At 53.8% G+C, this 18910-nt stretch overlaps 8 protein-coding genes across 8 annotated transcripts; 6 read left to right on the forward strand and 2 right to left on the reverse strand.

Moving 5' to 3' along the window:
- The first annotated feature begins 565 nt into the window (after nucleotides 1-565).
- Nucleotides 566-2658, forward strand: BO82DRAFT_358772 (MFS transporter). Its single transcript, XM_025636385.1, has 2 exons — nucleotides 566-1166; nucleotides 1225-2658. The coding sequence occupies exons 1-2, from the start codon at nucleotides 795-797 to the stop codon at nucleotides 2422-2424; spliced, it is 1572 nt and encodes a 523-aa protein (XP_025487009.1). The 5' UTR covers nucleotides 566-794; the 3' UTR covers nucleotides 2425-2658.
- Nucleotides 2659-5872: 3214 nt separating this feature from the next.
- On the forward strand, nucleotides 5873-7156 carry BO82DRAFT_320969 (A4/G1 family peptidase). The gene is made up of 2 exons (XM_025632725.1): nucleotides 5873-6683; nucleotides 6755-7156. The coding sequence occupies exons 1-2, from the start codon at nucleotides 6106-6108 to the stop codon at nucleotides 6969-6971; spliced, it is 795 nt and encodes a 264-aa protein (XP_025487010.1). The 5' UTR covers nucleotides 5873-6105; the 3' UTR covers nucleotides 6972-7156.
- A 2825-nt stretch (nucleotides 7157-9981) lies between these two features.
- On the forward strand, nucleotides 9982-12635 carry BO82DRAFT_395835 (uncharacterized protein; the record flags this gene model as incomplete). Its single annotated transcript, XM_025638811.1, has 2 exons — nucleotides 9982-11773; nucleotides 11831-12635. Exons 1-2 carry the CDS (start codon nucleotides 10026-10028, stop codon nucleotides 12633-12635), a joined length of 2553 nt encoding a protein of 850 aa, XP_025487011.1. The 5' UTR covers nucleotides 9982-10025.
- Nucleotides 12636-12690: 55 nt separating this feature from the next.
- Nucleotides 12691-13552, reverse strand: BO82DRAFT_320974 (FKBP-type peptidyl-prolyl cis-trans isomerase). The gene is made up of 6 exons (XM_025632726.1): nucleotides 13337-13552; nucleotides 13143-13210; nucleotides 13016-13076; nucleotides 12942-12962; nucleotides 12846-12887; nucleotides 12691-12802 (listed from the first exon to the last, which is right to left on the reverse strand). The coding sequence occupies exons 1-6, from the start codon at nucleotides 13471-13473 to the stop codon at nucleotides 12742-12744; spliced, it is 390 nt and encodes a 129-aa protein (XP_025487012.1). The 5' UTR covers nucleotides 13474-13552; the 3' UTR covers nucleotides 12691-12741.
- Nucleotides 13553-14025: 473 nt separating this feature from the next.
- BO82DRAFT_194051 (uncharacterized protein) lies at nucleotides 14026-15066 on the forward strand. Its single transcript, XM_025630542.1, has one exon. The coding sequence runs from the start codon at nucleotides 14165-14167 to the stop codon at nucleotides 14927-14929; it is 765 nt and encodes a 254-aa protein (XP_025487013.1). The 5' UTR covers nucleotides 14026-14164; the 3' UTR covers nucleotides 14930-15066.
- BO82DRAFT_358775 (CRAL-TRIO domain-containing protein) lies at nucleotides 14948-15847 on the forward strand. The gene is made up of 2 exons (XM_025636386.1): nucleotides 14948-15146; nucleotides 15208-15847. Exons 1-2 carry the CDS (start codon nucleotides 15113-15115, stop codon nucleotides 15645-15647), a joined length of 474 nt encoding a protein of 157 aa, XP_025487014.1. The 5' UTR covers nucleotides 14948-15112; the 3' UTR covers nucleotides 15648-15847.
- Nucleotides 15848-16592: 745 nt separating this feature from the next.
- BO82DRAFT_358776 (FAD-binding oxidoreductase) lies at nucleotides 16593-18310 on the forward strand. The gene is made up of 2 exons (XM_025636387.1): nucleotides 16593-16964; nucleotides 17025-18310. Exons 1-2 carry the CDS (start codon nucleotides 16658-16660, stop codon nucleotides 18194-18196), a joined length of 1479 nt encoding a protein of 492 aa, XP_025487015.1. The 5' UTR covers nucleotides 16593-16657; the 3' UTR covers nucleotides 18197-18310.
- A 105-nt stretch (nucleotides 18311-18415) lies between these two features.
- On the reverse strand, nucleotides 18416-18795 carry BO82DRAFT_369027 (uncharacterized protein; the record flags this gene model as incomplete). The annotated part of the gene is made up of 2 exons (XM_025637148.1): nucleotides 18416-18648; nucleotides 18696-18795. 2 exons carry the CDS (start codon nucleotides 18793-18795, stop codon nucleotides 18416-18418), a joined length of 333 nt encoding a protein of 110 aa, XP_025487016.1.
- Nucleotides 18796-18910: the final 115 nt, after the last annotated feature.

Consider the following 18910-nt stretch of genomic DNA (forward strand, 5'->3'; position numbering starts at 1 on the left):
GGCCACGTGCGATCGGATATCGTGCCGATTTTGTGTCATCACGGTCAGCACAGCAAGCATAACGAACACTTTGCAGGGTTGGTTAGACTTTTCCAGCTTATGTCCGCATCTTGCATCCATACTGGGAAGAGATCAACTTTACCAACACGAGAAACAGTGGCCAGGTCACAACAGAAGAGCAGCGTAACAAACCGGATTGGTCGAATCATTGCCGAGAGTGGGCCACTGACTCAGTGTGGCCCGGGTTCAGCCAGAGCTGCCCAGTCCATAGGCCAACATGAAACACTGAATCAGCGCTTCCTCCCCGGGGTTGTCCTCAAATCAATTTGACTCTTAACGCCTATCCCCGCTCTTACCTATATGCTGGCTGGGTTGCTTCAGATTTGCAATCCTTTGCCGACTCAAACCAATCACCCTCGAAGAGCCTCCGCTGTGACCTCAGCACAATAATTGTGCCCATGCACATAGTCAATATGCAGCCGAATTCGCCGACAGCATCCTGGTTGATGCATATTTTTATGCTGCCAGCAACCTTTAGCCCCAAGCCTGTCGTCAACAGACCCATTTATAATCTCTCCAGCATCGCCCTTGCCTTGCATTTTGCAGTTCTCATTTCGTACTCACTAAATTTCTCTTTCTAGTACATATTTAATACCGTTGTAGTTTCATCTACATCGCCTCACTCCATCCACTCGTTAACCTTCTCTTCATCTCTGCGATCGGCCACTTTCTATAGTTACTCTAATCTCCAGCACGACTAATTCTCCGATAGGCGGAAACTCACTAGGCGGACAATGGAGGACGTGGAAAGCCAACGGCGCTTCTCGGAGAAATCCGCTTATTCGGGCACATCCAACGACCAACCCACTTTAACAGAGGATATAACTGTCCCGGCTACCGCTACACCAACACGTCCACTATTTCCTGAAACCGACCTTAGTCAAGGCATCGTGGGATGGGATGGGCAAGATGATCCTCATAACCCACAGAATTTCGCCAGTGAGCGCAAATGGGGCCTGCTCGCTCTGATCAGCTCTATCACCTTTATTTCGCCGCTCGCGTCGAGTATGTTCTCTCCGGCGGTGGAGTACGTGGGCAAGGACTTTGGGGTGTCCAACGAATACCTGCTATCCTTCAGTGTTACTATCTTCTTGCTGGGGTATACGGTACGTTTTACCCGGGCCCGATCCCGTCATATCGAATCTAACCAATACCTTGCGCTAGGTCGGACCCCTCTTCCTCGCCCCTCTCAGTGAGATTTACGGTCGTCGCATTGTGCTCAGCTGCGCCAACTGGTTCTTTGTGGTATGGCAGATCGGCTGCGCCCTCGCGCCCAACATCTCCGCGCTGATTGTCTTCCGCCTTCTTGCCGGCATGGGCGGTGTCGGCAGTCTCACGCTCGGCGCCGGTGTCATCGCAGACCTCTTTCCCACCGCACAACGTGGCATGGCCACCTCCATCTGGGCCCTCGGCCCCCTGATCGGCCCCGTTGTCGGGCCCATCGCCGGCGGCTTCATCGGCGAAACCATCGGCTGGCGCTGGGTGTTCTGGATCCTTCTCATCACCGGCGGGTGCATCTCCGCGGGCATCGAGGTTCTCAACCGGGAGACCTACGCCCCAGTCCTGATCCGGTGGAAGACCGAAAATCTCGCCAAAGAACTCAACCGGAGCGACCTGCGCAGCGCGTACGACAAATCCAGTAGCCAGGGCGGGCCCCGTCTCAGTGAGGCCCTGAAGCTCGGGCTCAGCCGCCCCTTCCTCCTCCTCTTCAAGTCCCCCATCGTTCTGTTGCTGTCCGTCTACATGGCCTTCGTCTACGGGCTCCTCTACCTCTTCTTCACGACCATCTCCTCCGTCTTCCAGGAGGACTACGGCTGGTCGACGGGCATCTCGGGACTAGCCTACTTGGGAATCGGCATCGGCTTCATGACGGGCCTAGCCCTGATCGCGTTCTCGAGCGACCGCATCGTGGCCAAGCTGACCGCGCGCAACGGAGGCAAGTTTGAGCCCGAGATGCGGCTGGTAACCATGATCTTCTTCAGCTGCATCCTGCCCATCAGCTTCTTCTGGTACGGCTGGTCCGCCAAGTACAGAGTGCATTGGATCGTACCCATCATCGGCATGGCCCCCTTTGGCATCGGCATGATGGGCATCTATATGCCCATCCAGACCTACGTCATCGACTGCTACCCGGCATACGCGGCGTCGGCCAACGCCGCCCTCACGGCCACGCGGTCGCTCGTCGGCGCGCTGCTGCCCCTCGCGGGCCCGGCCATGTTCGATGCCCTCGGGCTGGGCTGGGGCAATTCGTTGCTCGGATTTATTGCGTTGGCGTTCGTGCCTGTGCCGATCCTGTTTAATCGGTATGGCAAGTCCATTCGCGAGAAGTTCCCCGTGGATTTGGAAGGGAAGAAGGGGAAGTAAGCTCGAGGAGGCTGTGTCTGGTGCGGGTGTTCGCTTGGTGTTCTGGTGTCGTAGAAGCATTATAGAGCTAATTAGATACGTCTCTCCTTCAATCTGGTAAGGCTTGCAGGCAGCAGTGGGACTTGGGTGTGGTGGTCCTCCGCCACACGCTCTGGTGTCTTTGCCTGCAAGCTTCCCTGTCTGCTAGTCAAAAAGGTCCCAGTGACTCAAATCAAAAGCATTCGTTATTCTTTGCTTATTTGCGTGTCCTACTATTGTTCTGTGTCCCCAAGTAACCCGATCGCCTGGTTCTGGCAATTCACCAAGCGGGTTGCCCACCACGAGATCTTAGCTGGTGCAACCAACCAACCAACCAAGAACTAGGAATTAAGATATAGCTACATATCGCCAATCATTGAGCTTCATGAAAGTGCCGACACATTCCTTGTCGCGAGGCTCCGTCGTTGAAGTTAATTTCCAAGTGCTGATTCTCGTAGGCCCATATATATATTTTTGGATCAGTCGAGCCCCCTGCCACCTACATTCTCAATAGAGACTATCAAGCAGCTGAGTTTTCCAACCTACACGATGGATAAGATGACTGCAAGAAAGGTGAAGTTTAAGGATCATACAGTCAAAAAAAATTCTTTCTCGATACTTGAACTGCCTGTAGCAATCGAGGTGTATCATGGTCGCCTCATCGCAGCGACTCACGTGACCATTTTACTTAAGTGATCGAAGGCCATCATTCAATTTATAGCTTAGATAGTGATATTCAACTACAACAAAATTCTCTATCGAAAACTACCTAGATGTGCTCATTTACTTGACAATCATGGAATCGATAATAAATGTTGACCGAGTTGTAGTCTAGCTGGCCAGACAGAGAATGTATATAGTAGACGGTGAGTCCTATAGAAGTTCACTCCCTGCTGCTGGTCGCGTGCAGGGACCCTTCGTGCATGAGATGTAGAACTTTGGAAGAAACTGTGAGCATTGTGATCAAGACTGCTCATGCAAACTGTTGGTACTTCGTTATGTCAGGTATGACTGCTTGCTGCAAGATATTGCATCATACGGGTCCTGCATGGTACAGAACGCAGTGCATGGAAAAGAGAAGATTCTAGATCTGCCTAGATTGTTTTCTGACAAGTGAGGAGGGATCTTACAGATGTTCTAGACCAGCTTGCGTATGTAAGGATGCTTGGTATGTTTCCAAGGCCGGGGGTGTTTTCACCTTGACCTGCTGTTTTCCATCGTAACCGAACGTGACTTTACTGCGGGAGGGTTCTGAGTTCGGTCTGTGGTATGAACCTGCTGCTTGGTCTGCACTTACCTAGAAGTAGCTTGAGATTGGCGAAGGATATTTCGCAATGAAGAATTATGGTGGTGGGGGTCCGCGCACGATCGGCCAGGTCAGTCCCCAATTTTAGAGTACCGAATTACTGGCCGGATAGCTCCGTTGTGATTAACCGTGTAAGGTTATCTCCGAGGCGGATTTCGTTTGGTAGAATCTCTGCCTTTAGCGATGAATGGATGCCTTCCTCCCTCCTTGGGTGACTAGGTTACGACCTGATAACAAGTCTATATCGTGATGGAAAATTAAATACAGAGAGCCTAACATAGATACCTACGCCTATAAATAAGGAGACTTTTGTAGTTGAGTCTCTAAAGCAGTTTTATTAATCCGAGTGTAAAGTAATACAATGTTCTAGAGTATTCTAAGTCTTTTCGTTGAATGGTAAATGAGCCAGCTGGGGGGCAGACGCCGTGTGTCGAAGGCCTGCTTAACTGCTTATAACCATACTCAGTGAAATTGGCGCTGCCGGAGCGGATGGTTATTGTCATGATGAAGACCGACTCGTTCCTAATGGCATGGAACCACCGTCTATCTCCGAGCCATGCACCAGCTACGTCATCGGATTCAGGCACTAGATTAAGCGATGTCTGCAGAGTGCCTGGGAGCTAGCAATTTAGGACCCGTGTTGAGTCCAACGCGACCAGGTGAACAGGGGTGGGACTAAGCGAAGTAGTATCGGGTCAAATTTATTTATCTTTACTCACGCAATGCTCGACTCTTCGGCAAGTTGATGCGTGGTTTCTTGTTGCTGGTAGAACAATTGTTGGATGAGAAGTGTAGACATTCTTGTAACATACAACGGTCAGTCAAGAGCCCAAAACTTTATGCGTACTCTAAAGAGCAAGCGTACGAAGGTGTGATCGCCCAAACAACCGGCGTTGAAGCAGCTGAGTACCTGCCATCATCCACAACTATCTCCAAGAGTCGCACCCCAATCTCAGGTGCAATTAAGTTATATTAAATTCGGAGGTCAGCGCTGATAAGGACGGCGATGTGACGAAGATCGTTTCTTGGCGACCGCCATTGTTGGACAATCCAGCAGCGAGGACGACTGAGGAGAAGTGGATGACGGAGGGGGAAGAGCGGGGCGGGCGGCAAGGATGGGCGGAGATCCCGTCGGTCGTCCGGCCGCGGGATTGTGGCCTGCCCTGGGTTAGTCCCCGACTTCGGCCTACTGGCTATAGTGCCTTTCACCGCGTAGCTCAATTTCTACATTTCCATTTCTTTACAGCGAAATGGAAAACGCCATCTTGAGAACGCAAGGGCTGTGACATTTCCTGAGGCAACGTCAGACACGGGCCGCTAGTCCAATGGGAGAGTTGTCTTCATGCGCCGGCAATCACTCCCAAGCAGAGTTATGCGCCCTCCATCGGAGGCCCGCCTTGAGCACCGGCGGCTGGAGATGGTTCTGCAGGTGCGGGCAGAACGAGGGGTGCATAACCTAAATGTCAAGGTTATCAGCTGTAGGGACGGAAAGATACGTGAGGGACGATAGGTCTTGCCAGGACCGCACGGGATACTACGCCGTAGTATTTGTGGATATTCCCCATCAATCAGAGCACAATCCCCCAACAGGGTCAGTACTCAATCAAGCAGCAAGCAGGCATTAGCTCCGAGAGCAATGAGCAGATCCTGCCTTATCATGAGACCGAGGTTGCAGATGTAAAGACTGATCAGAGCATCAGCTTTCCTGTTGCAGACTAGCGTACTCAGGCTAATCGGCTGCCCGGTAAGGGAAAAGCGGAGTAACTCGACTGATAGACAGGAGATGGGGTTCTCCTGAAGCGTCTGATTTTCTCTCCAAATTCATCCTACGAGCTTCTACACGGTAGTAGGACGATCGTGTTTGCAAATCACGAGCTTGAATTGCTGATCCATCTGGTCCCTGAGAGCAACTGACTCTAATCCACAATCCACAATGCTGAGTCGACTGAAGCTTTCGCCGAGGATGCCAATGTCTGCCACCACCACCAAGCATAGGCCAAGCGGGAGGAGTGATTGAACCCTCATTAACCCGTTGCTTAAGCGTCTTGGCTCGTCAGCCACTATCTTCTTCAATCTCAATGCTTGCCCTGTGATAGGAACGTGCGCGACCTTTCAGCCTGTATGGCCTTATCACCTCCAAATTGCTTTGCAGCAAGATACGTCGGAGTCCTGTTTGCAAGTCTCTTGGCTACGCCTCATGCTACGCGGCCAGGGACACGAGGAAGATATAAAAATGGCCTGAGATCCCCTCGAACTCATCTCTTCTCTCTCCATCAGCAAGCATCCTCCGTCTTCAAAGCTCAATCTCGCTGACTTCCGCTCTTCTCTCGATCTCATCGTCTTAACCATCCAACAAAATGAAGACCTCTGCTCTCTTGACCGCTGGCCTGCTGGCCACCGCCGCCATTGCTGCTCCTCTCACCGAGAAGCGCGCCGCTGCCAAGCGTGCTGGCAGCCGTAAGAGCAACCGCCCTCTCAAGCCCGGCACCAGCGAGGCGATCAACCTGACCGGCGACAAGAACGTCGAGTACTCGTCCAACTGGGCCGGCGCTGTGCTCATCGGCACCGGCTACACGGCCGTCACCGCCGAGTTCACCATCCCCACCCCCTCCCTCCCCTCCGGTGCCTCCAGCCGCGAGCAGTACTGTGCCTCCGCCTGGGTCGGGATTGACGGTGACACCTGCGGCACCGCCATCCTGCAGACCGGTCTCGACTTCTGTATCGAGGGCAGCACCGTCAGCTACGACGCCTGGTACGAGTGGTACCCCGACTACGCCTACGACTTCAGCGGCATCAGCTTTTCCGCCGGCGACGTCGTCAAGGTCACCGTCGACGCCACCAGCAAGACCGCTGGTACCGCTACCGTCGAGAACGTCACCAAGGGCAAAACCGTCACCCACACCTTCTCCGGCGGTGTTGATGGCGATCTCTGCGAGTATGCCCCCCTCCATTTCTCCCCGCTTTCCTATCTGTATTGAAGAAAAATTCACTAACCCGCTGTCACAGGTACAACGCCGAGTGGATCGTCGAGGACTTCGAGGAGAACTCCTCCCTCGTCCCCTTCGCCGACTTCGGCACCGTCACCTTCTCTAGCGCCTATGCCACCAAGAGCGGCTCCACCGTTGGCCCCTCCGGCGCCACCCTCATCGACATCGAGCAGAACAACCAGGTTCTCACCTCTGTCTCGACCACCAGCAGCTCCGTCACCGTCGAGTATGTTTAAGCGGGACGCTCGGGGACGTGATGCGAGAAAGCGGCTCGGGTGGTCGGAAGTCCTTTGGGATGTCGAACGCCCGGGCTTGGGCGCTATGAGATCACTGGAAACGAAGACGAGAATGAGCGAATGCTGTCACTGATTGAGATTGTGCTTTGTTGATTGTGCTAGGGGCATGCCTCTGAAAATTGAGCTTAGTTTTGCTGCAATATGATTGCTGTGGTTGAGAATTGTGCTTCTGTAGATGGAGTTCAGCATGCTGAAGATAGTAGGTTGTAATGTGTGTACCTTGGATCAGTAGCTCTACTAGGTATTTTGGTGTAAAAGACCCTTGGAGAACATCCTCAGTACGTTTCCCGATGGTCTGCAGCCCTTAATGACCGACATTGAAGAAACTGGTAACGCGTAGATCGTACCGTGGCTGTGCTATGGGCGATTGTGCTGGAGCGAGTGTGAGGGCGGGCGAGAGATGCCAGTAAATCATGGATCCATAACTTAGTTGACTGCCAAAAAGAGTCGCGGCCGTTTACAGTAGATATTGTTTGTACTGTATGCACCTAGTGATGGAGCCCCCTCACTTCTGTTCCCCGTCTCTTCCCCTCATTTCTCCGCATCAACAACCACATTCATCTTCAACCTCATCGACAATCTCGACCCCAGACATCCTTATCCGAAGGCAAGCAACGCTTGCACCTTGTAATTGAAGTATCTTGGCATCCCTAATCCTTTATGATTCATTGAGGGTATCGCAATCGCCAACGTCGAGGCGAACGTCAGATTTTACTTTACGAGACTCGCGGACCGAGCCGAAGACCCCCGATCGCATCCTCCCGCCATTTCCAATTACTAGTCCGTGCGGAATGTCAACTTCCATGGTTATTAGCATAGTCAGCTGATGCTTATGAGAATGTTCATGCCACAGGAAGTTACCCCCCGCAGACGAGAATACGCTGTTACCACGATGAATCGCTGGCGTCTCGCGTACCGATGTGATGGGTCGCTTTGCGCGACCGGGATTCGAGTATCATGTGCAAAATCACTGCTGATGCTCGTCTCCGTACAACTGGTGCTATGAGGATAGAGCAGAGCTGATTGCACATGAGGCCGCGTCAGTAGTGGTCGACCCCAGGTTCAATTTACACCAAATGAACTACACGGATCTAGCTCCACTTGGATTCAAACAAGTGGACAAAGCAGAGCTGTCACCGTGAACAAGAGTTTCCCTGCTGAGAGTCATGCTGGGTTACGATAGATTGCGTTGCGATCGCGGACCTGATATTGGAGCTACCCTTCGAGCAGACCTACCCGGACAAAGAAAATCGGTCGGCAAATTGTCCTCTCGAATATATGTCCAAACACTGCATTACAGAGCTTTACACGTTGAACGATGGAATTAAAAGACCGAATCTAGGTCCGGGGACCCCACATGGAATGGACACACCCGCCGTAAAACAAGGCTTACGCCCTTCAACCATCTTGCCAGGCAGTGCAAGCACAAGCCTGTAATGCTGCACGGATGCAGTGTAAGCATAGACTCTTTTTTGATTCGAAACTTAGACTGACCGATGCTGTTTTGAAAGACTTAATCTAGTTTCCTAACATTTGAGCGTACATTTCCAGGGGGATTAGCATGCTCTACGACCGCTCTAGCCCTTCCCGGAGGACCGAGTCTTTGTCCCAGTACAGTTCTACACACAGAGCCTGTTTCTAAGTGTCAAAGCCTGACGGTCGATTCGTTCGAGGTTATAAAGAAACCCTTTGTGCAAGATTTGAGGCAATGCGACCGCGGGCTGGGCGAGCAGCAAAGCTGACTAGATGAGTTGTCACAGCCATGCTCCATAATCTTACCAAGCTACACCCTCATCCCCCTTTCTTCCCAACTCACAATGCAGTCTATGCGACCGGCATAAGTTATTGCAGAGAACCGATGTTGGACTGGTGATTATCGACGGGACTAATCCAGAACAGCAGAGGACCAGGACATGACTCCATCTGCCGTCCACAGACCGATAGCAAAGAGTGATTTCTGTGGTGATGACGTGGGGCAGTGCCTCGACTACGCTGAATCTATTCCCACGCGATGGCCGCTGTCTTCGACGATACAGTTTTTCTGCGTTTCCAAGAGCTAGATCATTCTCTGGCACGCACGCTAATTGCCATCAACCACTAGCAGAGCATTTGGACCTACTGCGCAGTTTCGTACAGCTGTGACGAAAGGAACTTCTGCACGGAACAAATCGGCAAATAAGGCATGCGTCCGCCGATATCATCGCGAGTTCATCAGAGCTCGTCTTCGACTTTGAGCAGAATTACCATCTCTCTTTGGTGCTCCTTTGATGCTGCGCCTTACTCTAGGCAAAGCGAAAGGACTCCAACCGGTTGTGAATGCTTGAATCGCAGATGATTCAATTTGACGGTCGATCTGAGACATCAGCAAGGCCTTAATTGAGCTTGATATTTTACTGTACCCTGTCAGCCGGCCAGGAACAGCCTTTGTCTGTGCGTCATCCGTCCAATCTCACCTATGGGGCGATGCTCTCGCTTCTCGAAGACGATTTGACAGGTACAAGTCATCCCACATCCAAAGATAACAGTGTTGGTGGCGAAGGAGCCGCCGTCGAAGCCACGTCTCTCGTATTCATTTAATCCTCATCCTTCGATTGTCGATCGGGTGCCATTGACCACATCATGATGAAGGATCTTCGTTCCCGGATCCAAGGACCAGTGAAATAACCCTGCTGCCACTGCCAAGGCATCTACAGCCTGACTGCGGTCCCAGCCCCGATAGAAGGAAAGGATTGTCTCAACGTCGTTGCGGTTCTAGCACGCCAAGTGGAGCAATGGCCCGCTAGGCAGACGCTAAGAGGTGTTGACCACGAGGCTGAAGCAATCACTTTCCGCTCTGACCTAGTCCCCATATTTAGCAGGTGTGCTAACGGACCCAGCCGCAGGGTCTAAAAACCCCTGACCACCAGGCTCACAGAGTTTTCCTCGTGTTTTCGTTCCGCTTACACCGTGCTACGGCTCGAAAAACGCCTCCCCAATGCCTTGGATTCGCACACGATGGGTGTAGACAGCGATCCGGTGCACGTGACCGTGGAGGCGCCCCGCCCGCCATCTGCTTGGCGCGAGCAGTTTCGCTATTCGAGCATTCCGGATGAGACCCAGGGCAGAAAAGCACGATGGACTGACCTTTTGTCTTCATTCAAACTACTGGGAAAGGCCAAAGAAGGAAGCGAGTGGATCAGAGGCGCGCTGATATGTACCTGGATTACGGGCACCATTCTGGCCATCAACATCATCATGTTGGTCGTAGCAACAATCATTGCATACAGTGGTCAAGGGAAAACGAATCGAGGTCAATTCCAGATGGCAGAACTATATAGTGGACAGTGCTCGCGCTCCAGCCATTGGGCGACGGGCCTACACGTGATCATCAACGTGTTAAGCACGACTCTTCTCGGTGCCAGCAACTACGTGATGCAGTGCCTGGGCGCACCGTCCCGGACGGATATCGATCGGGCTCATGCTAAATCGCGATGGCTCGACGTTGGCACTTTCAGCTTTCGCAACTTTGCAGTCATGGACCGCCGCCGCAAGATTTTATGGCTGCTGCTTTTGGTCAGCTCGACGCCGATTCATATGATCTACAACTCCGTCATCTTCTCATCGATTTCGACCCTTGATTACGGAATTTTTATGATACCAGATAATCTGTCACCGAGTGAGACTCTGATTGGCAATGACACTGCCAGTCGTGACTCATTCTTATCCGAGGTTGGGTCCGAGGCGGATGTCGTTCGAACGCAAATTTTCAATGGGACCTTTGTCAATGCGACGGCGAAGGATTGCACCGACAAGTATAATGTCGAGTACAATACGGAGTATGGTACATTGATCTATGTCGCAGGTCGACAACACTTCCACAACACTAGCAGTCTTCAGCTTGGAGGTTTCGAGAGGTATGCATCGGTATATGAGATTATGCAGGGTTTGGATGGCAATCCACCTCCCAGTGCGAACAACCTGTCGCTGACCAGCGAGTACTGGAGTTATCGCATCTGGAATTATTCGGTGCCTGATTATCTATACGGGAATGTGTCTTATATCAATCTTATGGGGCCTGCCTACGAGGATATGCTCTTGAGCGGCAATGCTAGCCTAAGTGATGACTTGTACACTCTTGCGGAGTACAATTATGCTTACAATCCGTCCTACGAAGCCCTGCGCGCGTACTTGGACACCCCATCTCACTGGAAGAACAGCTCCTGGGCAGCTGCTGTGAGGTTTGAGCTAATAGGTATCGGATCCATGTCTGATTTCTATACCATCGATCAAACAGGCGCGCGAGAAGTCCCTGTATCACACTGCCTGATTAAAGAGGAGGAGCAACGTTGTCAGCTATTCTTCAGTCCGCCAATCGCGATTGTCGTCATTGTATGCAATATCATCAAAGTTGTCTGCATGCTGCTGACTGCCCGGGTCAAGCGCACAGACCTCATGTTGAGGGTAGGTGATGCGTTGGCCTCATTCCTCACTCGACCTGATCCGACTACCCGCGGCCGATGTCTCCTCTCGCGCTCCCAAATGACTCGAGGGCCTCAAGCATGGACCCTCCCTGGCATTGTGCTCGGTTCATGGAAAGGATACACGCTACAACGTCGAGCTGCAAGCCCAACTTCGCACTCGATGGACAATCTCTCGTCGACGATTACAACGAAAGCCGACAAACTCTACCCCAGCATTCTCCCACCGCGTAAAAGATGGTACCAAGCGGTCAGCTGGCGACGTTGGACGCTGGTTCTCTTATTGTAAGGCGCTTTCCTTTCGACCCCAACGGATTCGCTGCTCCAACTGACCGCCATTAGCTTTATCGCTTGCATAGTTACAGCCATCTGGCTAACCACTTACGCCATCAGCCAAACCGAAGGCTTCAGCACGGCCATGAGTCTCGGCTTCGCGCAGACCAGCGCCACCACCATGATCAAGTATATTTCGTCGGACATGATCGCCCTCGTCCTTCTCGCCAACACACCCCAGATAATCCTCTCGATCCTCTATTTCCTCTCTAATAGTCTATTGACGTGCATGCTCGTTGCCGAGGAGTGGGACCAGTACGCGCGGCACCGCCGGCCACTGCGCGTCTCTTGGCCCCGCGGCCAGCAGCAGTCATCCTACTACCTCAGCCTCCGGTACCGATACAGCGTTCCGCTGATGATCCTTTCCGCCACGTTGCACTGGCTCCTCTCGCAGAGTATCTTCTTCGTCAACATCAAGGCATACGACGTGTACGGCGACGAGGACGAGGGGAACTCGTCGCGAGGGTGCTGTTATTCTCCCATGGCAATGTTCATCACCATGTGGGTGGGGATCCTGGCTCTGGGGCTATTGGTCTCGCTGGGAGCGCGGCGCTTCAAGTCACATATGCCGCTGGCAACGCACTGTAGCGCGGCAATCAGTGCAGCATGTCATCCGCCAGAGGGAGACGAGGGGGCGGCGGGTAAACCGGTGATGTGGGGGGAGATTCCGCGCGGGGCGGAGGCACAGGTGACGACGCCGAGCCCGGAGTATCCGTGGGCGCCGGAGAGGACGGATGGGGAGGAGCCGTATGGGCACTGTTCGTTCACGTCGTGGGATGTGGTGACGCCCAGTTTGGTGAAGTTGTACTATTAGTTTTTGCAATGTATATACAATTATGCATATGATGTATGCGAGGCAAGAAACTTTTCCTTTGACTGTTCAAGTCAACATATCATACACGCGTCTGCAAGGGCTATGTTCACTCTGAATCACTTCCGGAGTCCAGCCCCCGTCCATTAATCGCTAACAATTCCACCGTGCTGCAGGATTAGCATCGTCCAACCAGACAAGGGAGTCACCTACAAGACCAGATTTGCATTTCCGGGGATGAATGGCGGGGCGCCCCTGTCTACATTAGCATTCCTCTTTCGCAAGTCCGGTCAGGATTCTGATGCGTACTTCTCCCCGTACCCATAGTGCCTGTCCGTATCATTAGCACACTCAGCGCATGACCAAGGAAATGGGAAACATACGGTCCGAAAGTCAAGAGCGCTTTCTCACCCAGACTCATCCCAAGGATCCCAACTTCCCAACCTACAGTCCTAAATCAGCTTCTCCTAAACCCTCCATAGATACACACAAGGCGGAGAAACGACATACCCTTGATCACCGTCCCCATCCCGAGCTGAAACGTAAACGGATATCCGCGCTTGATGCTGCTGTCGAATCTGTGCCCCAAAGTTTGTTCTCATTAGTAAAATACGGCTTGCTGTAGGATTGTCGCTGGTCTGGAGTCAACTGTACAAGCCCCGATAACCCGGAGCGAATGTATGAAGCGAAGGCAGACAACTCACCGCCTTCCCCGTCCCCACGACCGCGTCGGATCATGCAGATACCCGTGGTAGTGGACGGTGACCATGTCGCCCTTCTGGGGGTAGTCGATCCCGTTGCCCGGGCGGAGGATCTCTTTGAGGAAGTCGATGAGGCCCATTTTCTTGGTCGTATATAATTCTGTTGGAGAGGATGTGGGGTAGAAGTTCTATGATTTTAGCCGGGGTGGTTGGTTGTAGGAACTGGATTTGAGGTGGCTGCGGGTGCGATCGGGATGCGGTCACGGGTGGAGGGCGTAGTGGGCGGAAGGAGGTGCGGATTATCTGTTGGTCCGGCGGGGTTACTTTTTTGGGGATGTTGTGGTTGGCACGGGCGGCAGGTTGGCAGGGGGCAGTGGATCATGGAAACTTGTGTGCTTTCGGACTTGCAGGGTTCTACATGTAATCAGTCTTTCAGGCTCTGGGAATGAGCATAGGGATATCATTGTTGAGTGTGTGTGTAGTTGGCTCCTTGGTTTGGGTCCTTGACTCAGTCGGGCCGACACCTTAACGAGACGTTGCACATCTTCGGGCATGTGAATGTAGTCATGGACAGTCTAGGGAGTTTAGAACTCGAGCAAACTCCAGTTGACTTCATTATCAAGCTAGTCGTTGTCATAATTCTGGCCGATATCGCCAGCTCAGGGCTTCCCCACAGAGGAGCGCGGGCCGGGCAGTGCCGCCCCTGAGATCTCCCACCAGGACCCGGTCGATCGGGGTTGGGGTCTTGGGCCCGTCCACAGTTTGTGTTGGTTCCCCCTCTTCACCAAACAATTTCCCTCGTCTTTCTCCTTCATCCTTCTTCACCCCACCATGCCTTCTCCCACACTCTCTCCCCAACCCACCACCGGTTACATCCACAACCTCACCTCAGAGCAGTCCACCAAGCTCCGTCAAACCTGGAGCATCATCCTCTACCTTATCAACAACCATGATGACACCACCGCCGATAGCACCACCGGCCCAACAGCCGCCGGCCTGACCTCCGCCCTCGCAACTCACCACCTTCCCCCTCTCGACACCGTCCAACCCATCCTCGACACACTCCCTCGCCACCCGCTCCCCTCCCTCCGCGCCGGCCTCCTCAGCCTCGCAAAACACGACTCCCCAGATACCCTCCTCCTCCGCTTCCTGCGCGCCCGTAAATGGTCCGTCCCCGCCGCGACCGCGATGCTCCTCCGCGCGATCCACTTCCGACACACGCAGGACATCGACGCCCAGATCCTGGCCACCACCGAGCTGGACGCGCTGTACGAGGCGACCGCGCAACCGCCGCAAACCCCCCCTATCCCCGGTGCCATCGGGGCGACGACCGTCCAGACGACCGCGACGGACAGCCAAGCGTTTTTGGATCAGATGCGAATGGGGAAGGCGATCGTCCACGGGACGGATCGCCAGGGTCGGCCGGTCATGCTCGTGCGCGTGCGGCTGCACCAGCCCGGCCAGCAGAGCGAGGCGGTCGTCACTCGGTTCATTCTGCATATGATTGAGACGGTGCGCTTGACGCTGGTGGATCCGGTTGAGACGGCGGTATGTTCTCTGTGCTATATCCTAGATGATGCCATTCGGAGGGGCTGACAGGTTTGGGGTGTAGACAATCTTGTTCGATATGACGGGGTTTTCGGTCTCGAATATGGTGAGTTCATTCTTCCGCATGCACAGATGGAAGGTGGGAATATACTGAAGGGAGGATAGGAGTATGCGCCCGTGAGATTCGTCATCGATTGCTTTCAGGAGAATTATCCCGAGTATCTGGGGACGATGCTGATCCACAACGCCCCGTGGATCTTTTCGGGTGAGCCCCTCACTTTTCCCCTAAAGTGACCATGGGTGAGGCGTAGACTAAGACAGGCTAGGCATCTGGAAAATCGTCAAATCCTGGATGGACCCCGTCATCGTCTCCAAGGTGCACTTCACCAAGACCGTCGCCGACCTGGAGCAGTTCATCGCCCCGGACAAGATCCTCAAGGAGATCGGTGGCCCTGAGGGCTGGGACTACGAGTTTGTGGAGCCCGTGGCCGGCGAGAATGAGCGCATGACTGAGACGGCCACGCGCGACCGGCTGCTGGCCGAGCGCGAGGAGCTGGCCTCCAAATTCCTGGAGTTGACGAAGGAGTGGCTGGCGGCGGCCCAGCCGGAGAGTGTGGCGGTGCAGCGGACGGAGGCGATCGCGGCCTGGCGCAAGCAGTACTGGGCGTTGGATCCGTTTGTTAGAGGACGGACGTGTCTTGATCGTACGGGGGTGATTCAGGAGGGGGGCAAGATAGACTTTTACCCCGGGATGGATCATGTCTAAGTTTTACCGGGGCTTAGATGTGGCATTACTGTTGTGCATCTGATGAGATTACCGCAAGTGAGCTGCTTAATGGCAGGCTAAAGTAAGTGGTAGGTAGTAATTAGGCTGCGTTGTGCAACTGGGACGTTCCTTGGATAGGAGGCCGGGTGACATCGGCACGATGATTCTTTCCATGGTTCTAGGGTTTAGATTGTCAGTTCTAGTCATCTATATTATTACCTAATGATTATCCTTGGTCATATGTTTTGCACTAATGGGTGGATCGATTTGAGTGTGCGAGGCTTACAAGGGATCAAGCTGTAGTGAAGGAGATTCAACGGAGATGTTCGTCCGGGTCACTCTTGAGCGAAACATTAACGTTCCGGGTCTTCCGAAGTGTCTTCTTCTGTTGGGTATCGCACTTCGGTGGCCACGGCAAGACAAGGTATATCCTGCATAAATACCTCCCTGCTGGCCCGGCCATATACATACAAGCGTAGGCACAAGGCACCGTGCATGGTATCTGGGAATAAACCTTAGTCATGCCTAAGGGTTCTGCACCAGGACCCGGGTTCCCAATACAATCAGCTCTTGACGGGACCGACCACGGGTAGCTGCTGCAATCGAGTTTTCCAAGTCTCTGTCCTCAGGACGGAGTGGGTCGGCTACAATATAAGCTGATAAGTTGCGGCTGTGGATCCCTCAAATCAATAGATCGCCAGGCACGGCCAATCCTCATTTGCCGGGCCCGCCGATCGCTCATAAAAGTGACAAATTAGACGAACCATCCCAAGATTCCCCCCTCTTTTGGAACCTTGTCGAGTCAGATCTCTGCTGACCTCCCAAAGAAGCAACGAAAGATCAGCCGAGTGACACATTTTTCTTGAACAAGAAAGTGAGTGGGACAGGGCCGCCTCATGCCACCATCGCGGCTTTTATTTATTTACCCCCTCCCGGCCCGTCGCCCTGGAATGTGCGCTGTGCTGCCTTGGGACTCTCCCACAACAAACACCATCACCACGACCACCATGATGGGCTTTCCACCGGGCTTCATGGTCTGCCTCTTGTGCCTCCTCGGTCTCACCGCGGCAGCCACCACCAGTTTGAAGTCTTGCATCCTTTCTGCCGTCGACAATGACAACACCCTCGCCGCCTTCAAAGGCGATCTTCTGTACCAGACCCTCGCCGTGAAAGTCTACAACCTCAACTACCCCGTCACTCCTGCCGCGGTGACCTTCCCGACCACCAGCGCCCAGGTCTCCGAGATCGTGCAGTGCGCCAGCCAACTGGGCTACAAGGTGCAAGCCAAGAGCGGAGGCCACAGCTATGCCAACTACGGTATACCCTCCCGTGATCCTCCCCCTAATCTTTGTTAGCAACAACACTAACCCAACCAAGGACTGGGCGGCACGAACGGCGCCATCGTCGTCGACCTCAAGAACATGAAATCCTTCGCCTACGACGCATCAACGCAGCACGCCACCGTCGGCGCCGGCATGCTCAACGGCGAGCTCGACGCGCACCTAGTCGACGCGGGTAACCGGGCGGTGGCGCACGGCACCTCGCCGCAGATCGGGATCGGAGGCCACGCGACCATTGGGGGACTGGGTCCGACAGCGCGGCAATGGGGTATGGAGCTGGATCACGTGCTGTCGGCGGAGGTGGTGCTGGGGAACGGGAGCATCGTGCGCGCCTCGAGCACCGAAAACCCGGACCTGCTGTTCGCGATCAAGGGCGCCGGGGCCAGCTTCGGCGTCGTGACGGAGTTCGTCCTGCGCACCGAGGCCGCCCCGACCGAGGCGGTGCAGTACACCTACACGTTCAACCTGCTGGGAAGCGCGGCGTCGCGCGCGCAGCTGTTCAGCGACTGGCAGGCGTTTATCACGGAGGAGGACCTCACGCGCAAGCTCGCCAGCATCATCACCATTCTGGCGGGGTCGGTGGTCATCTCTGGCACCTTCTTCGGCTCGCAGGCCGAGTACGACGCCCTGGGGCTGGCGGACCGCTTCCCCGGCGCGGACGGCAACTCCTCTGCCGTCGTGTTCACCGACTGGCTCGGCCTGACCGCCCACTGGGCCGAGCAGAGCATTTTGGATTTGACGGGTGACATCCCCGCGCACTTCTACGCGAGGTGTCTGGCATTCCAGCAGGACACGCAGATCTCGGAGGACGGCGTGCAGCAGCTGTTTGAGTACCTGGACACGGCGAGCACGGGCTCGCTGATCTGGTTCGTGATTTTTGATCTCGAAGGCGGTGCTATTAATGACGTCCCCAACGATGCCACCGGGTTCGCGCACCGGGATACTCTGTTCTGGATGCAGTCGTACGCGGTGACCTTGGGCCAGGTGTCGCAGACCACGTATGACTTTTTGGATGGCGTGAATGAGATTATCCGGAATCATACACCCGGGATTGGGGATGGGGTGTATCCGGGGTATGTGGATCCGAGGCTGGAGGATCCGCGGCGGTCGTACTGGGGTGGGAATCTGGAGCGGTTGGGGCGGATCAAAGCGGCGGTGGATCCGGGAGATGTGTTTCATAATCCGCAGGGGGTGCTGCCTGTTGCCTAGGGATGAGTTGTGAATCTGTTGGGTTAGCATTGGTGCAGTATTTGGCTTTAATATAGCACTTTGGCAGTGGATGTGACATGAAGTGACCCCGACGGTCACTCTTTTATATTGTTCAGTCTGTTCATATTGGTATTACTTTCTTGTAAAGTTGCGTTATAATAATACTTAATTGACTTAAGCTATGATAAAAAAAAAGGTAGGACATAATTAGCGGTGGGTTCAGGATACACACAACCAAGGAAAAGCCTCAGGCCAAGCCGGCTGGGTCTCTTTGCCCTCCATCATGTCAAGCGTCTCCTCACTGCACATTGGGCGATAGAATCCATAGTTCGGGTGATAAAACTGAGAAGGTGGGACAGTGTCATCCTTAATCTTGATGAACGCCTCTGCGTCAAGATCCATCTCTTCGAGGATCTCTCCTTCTTCGAGCTCCATTTCCTCCTCTTTGATGTCTTATTCCTGAAGCTCCATCTTAACATCCTTCTCAACCCTAACCCACACCCCTCCTCCTTTTCTTCCTTTTCTTTGATCTCCGCCTCCTCAACCTCCATCTTAACATCCTCTATCTTAAACCCCTCTTCTTCCTCCTCTTTCTTCATTACAACCCCCTCCTCCTTCTCCTCCTCCTCCTCCTCCTCTTGCCGGTCGGGGCCTTGGCGGGGAGGGTGGGGAGTTCGGGGTCGATGGTTTTTGTAGAGCGGTTGTTGGGGGGGG

The sequence above is a fragment of the Aspergillus uvarum genome, assembly GCF_003184745.1.
Source record: "Aspergillus uvarum CBS 121591 unplaced genomic scaffold BO82scaffold_77, whole genome shotgun sequence".
NCBI lineage: Eukaryota > Fungi > Ascomycota > Eurotiomycetes > Eurotiales > Aspergillaceae > Aspergillus > Aspergillus uvarum.

Excerpts from the sequence above, each read along its gene's own strand:
- BO82DRAFT_358772 (XM_025636385.1), top strand. The coding sequence starts at position 795 with ATGGAGGACGTGGAAAGCCAACGGCGCTTCTCGGAGAAATCCGCTTAT. Across the intron at positions 1,167-1,224 it reads TCTTCTTGCTGGGGTATACG|GTCGGACCCCTCTTCCTCGC; the intron begins GTACGTTTTACC and ends ACCTTGCGCTAG.
- BO82DRAFT_320969 (XM_025632725.1), top strand. The coding sequence starts at position 6,106 with ATGAAGACCTCTGCTCTCTTGACCGCTGGCCTGCTGGCCACCGCCGCC. Across the intron at positions 6,684-6,754 it reads GTTGATGGCGATCTCTGCGA|GTACAACGCCGAGTGGATCG; the intron begins GTATGCCCCCCT and ends CCGCTGTCACAG.
- BO82DRAFT_320974 (XM_025632726.1), bottom strand. The coding sequence starts at position 13,473 with ATGGGCCTCATCGACTTCCTCAAAGAGATCCTCCGCCCGGGCAACGGG. Across the intron at positions 13,211-13,336 it reads TCGTGGGGACGGGGAAGGCG|ATTCGACAGCAGCATCAAGC; the intron begins GTGAGTTGTCTG and ends TTTGGGGCACAG. Across the intron at positions 12,803-12,845 it reads GGAAATGCAAATCTGGTCTT|CACGGTGGAATTGTTAGCGA; the intron begins GTAGGTGACTCC and ends CTAATCCTGCAG.
- BO82DRAFT_194051 (XM_025630542.1), top strand. The coding sequence starts at position 14,165 with ATGCCTTCTCCCACACTCTCTCCCCAACCCACCACCGGTTACATCCAC.
- BO82DRAFT_358775 (XM_025636386.1), top strand. The coding sequence starts at position 15,113 with ATGCTGATCCACAACGCCCCGTGGATCTTTTCGG. Across the intron at positions 15,147-15,207 it reads CGCCCCGTGGATCTTTTCGG|GCATCTGGAAAATCGTCAAA; the intron begins GTGAGCCCCTCA and ends AAGACAGGCTAG.
- BO82DRAFT_358776 (XM_025636387.1), top strand. The coding sequence starts at position 16,658 with ATGGGCTTTCCACCGGGCTTCATGGTCTGCCTCTTGTGCCTCCTCGGT. Across the intron at positions 16,965-17,024 it reads CCACAGCTATGCCAACTACG|GACTGGGCGGCACGAACGGC; the intron begins GTATACCCTCCC and ends AACCCAACCAAG.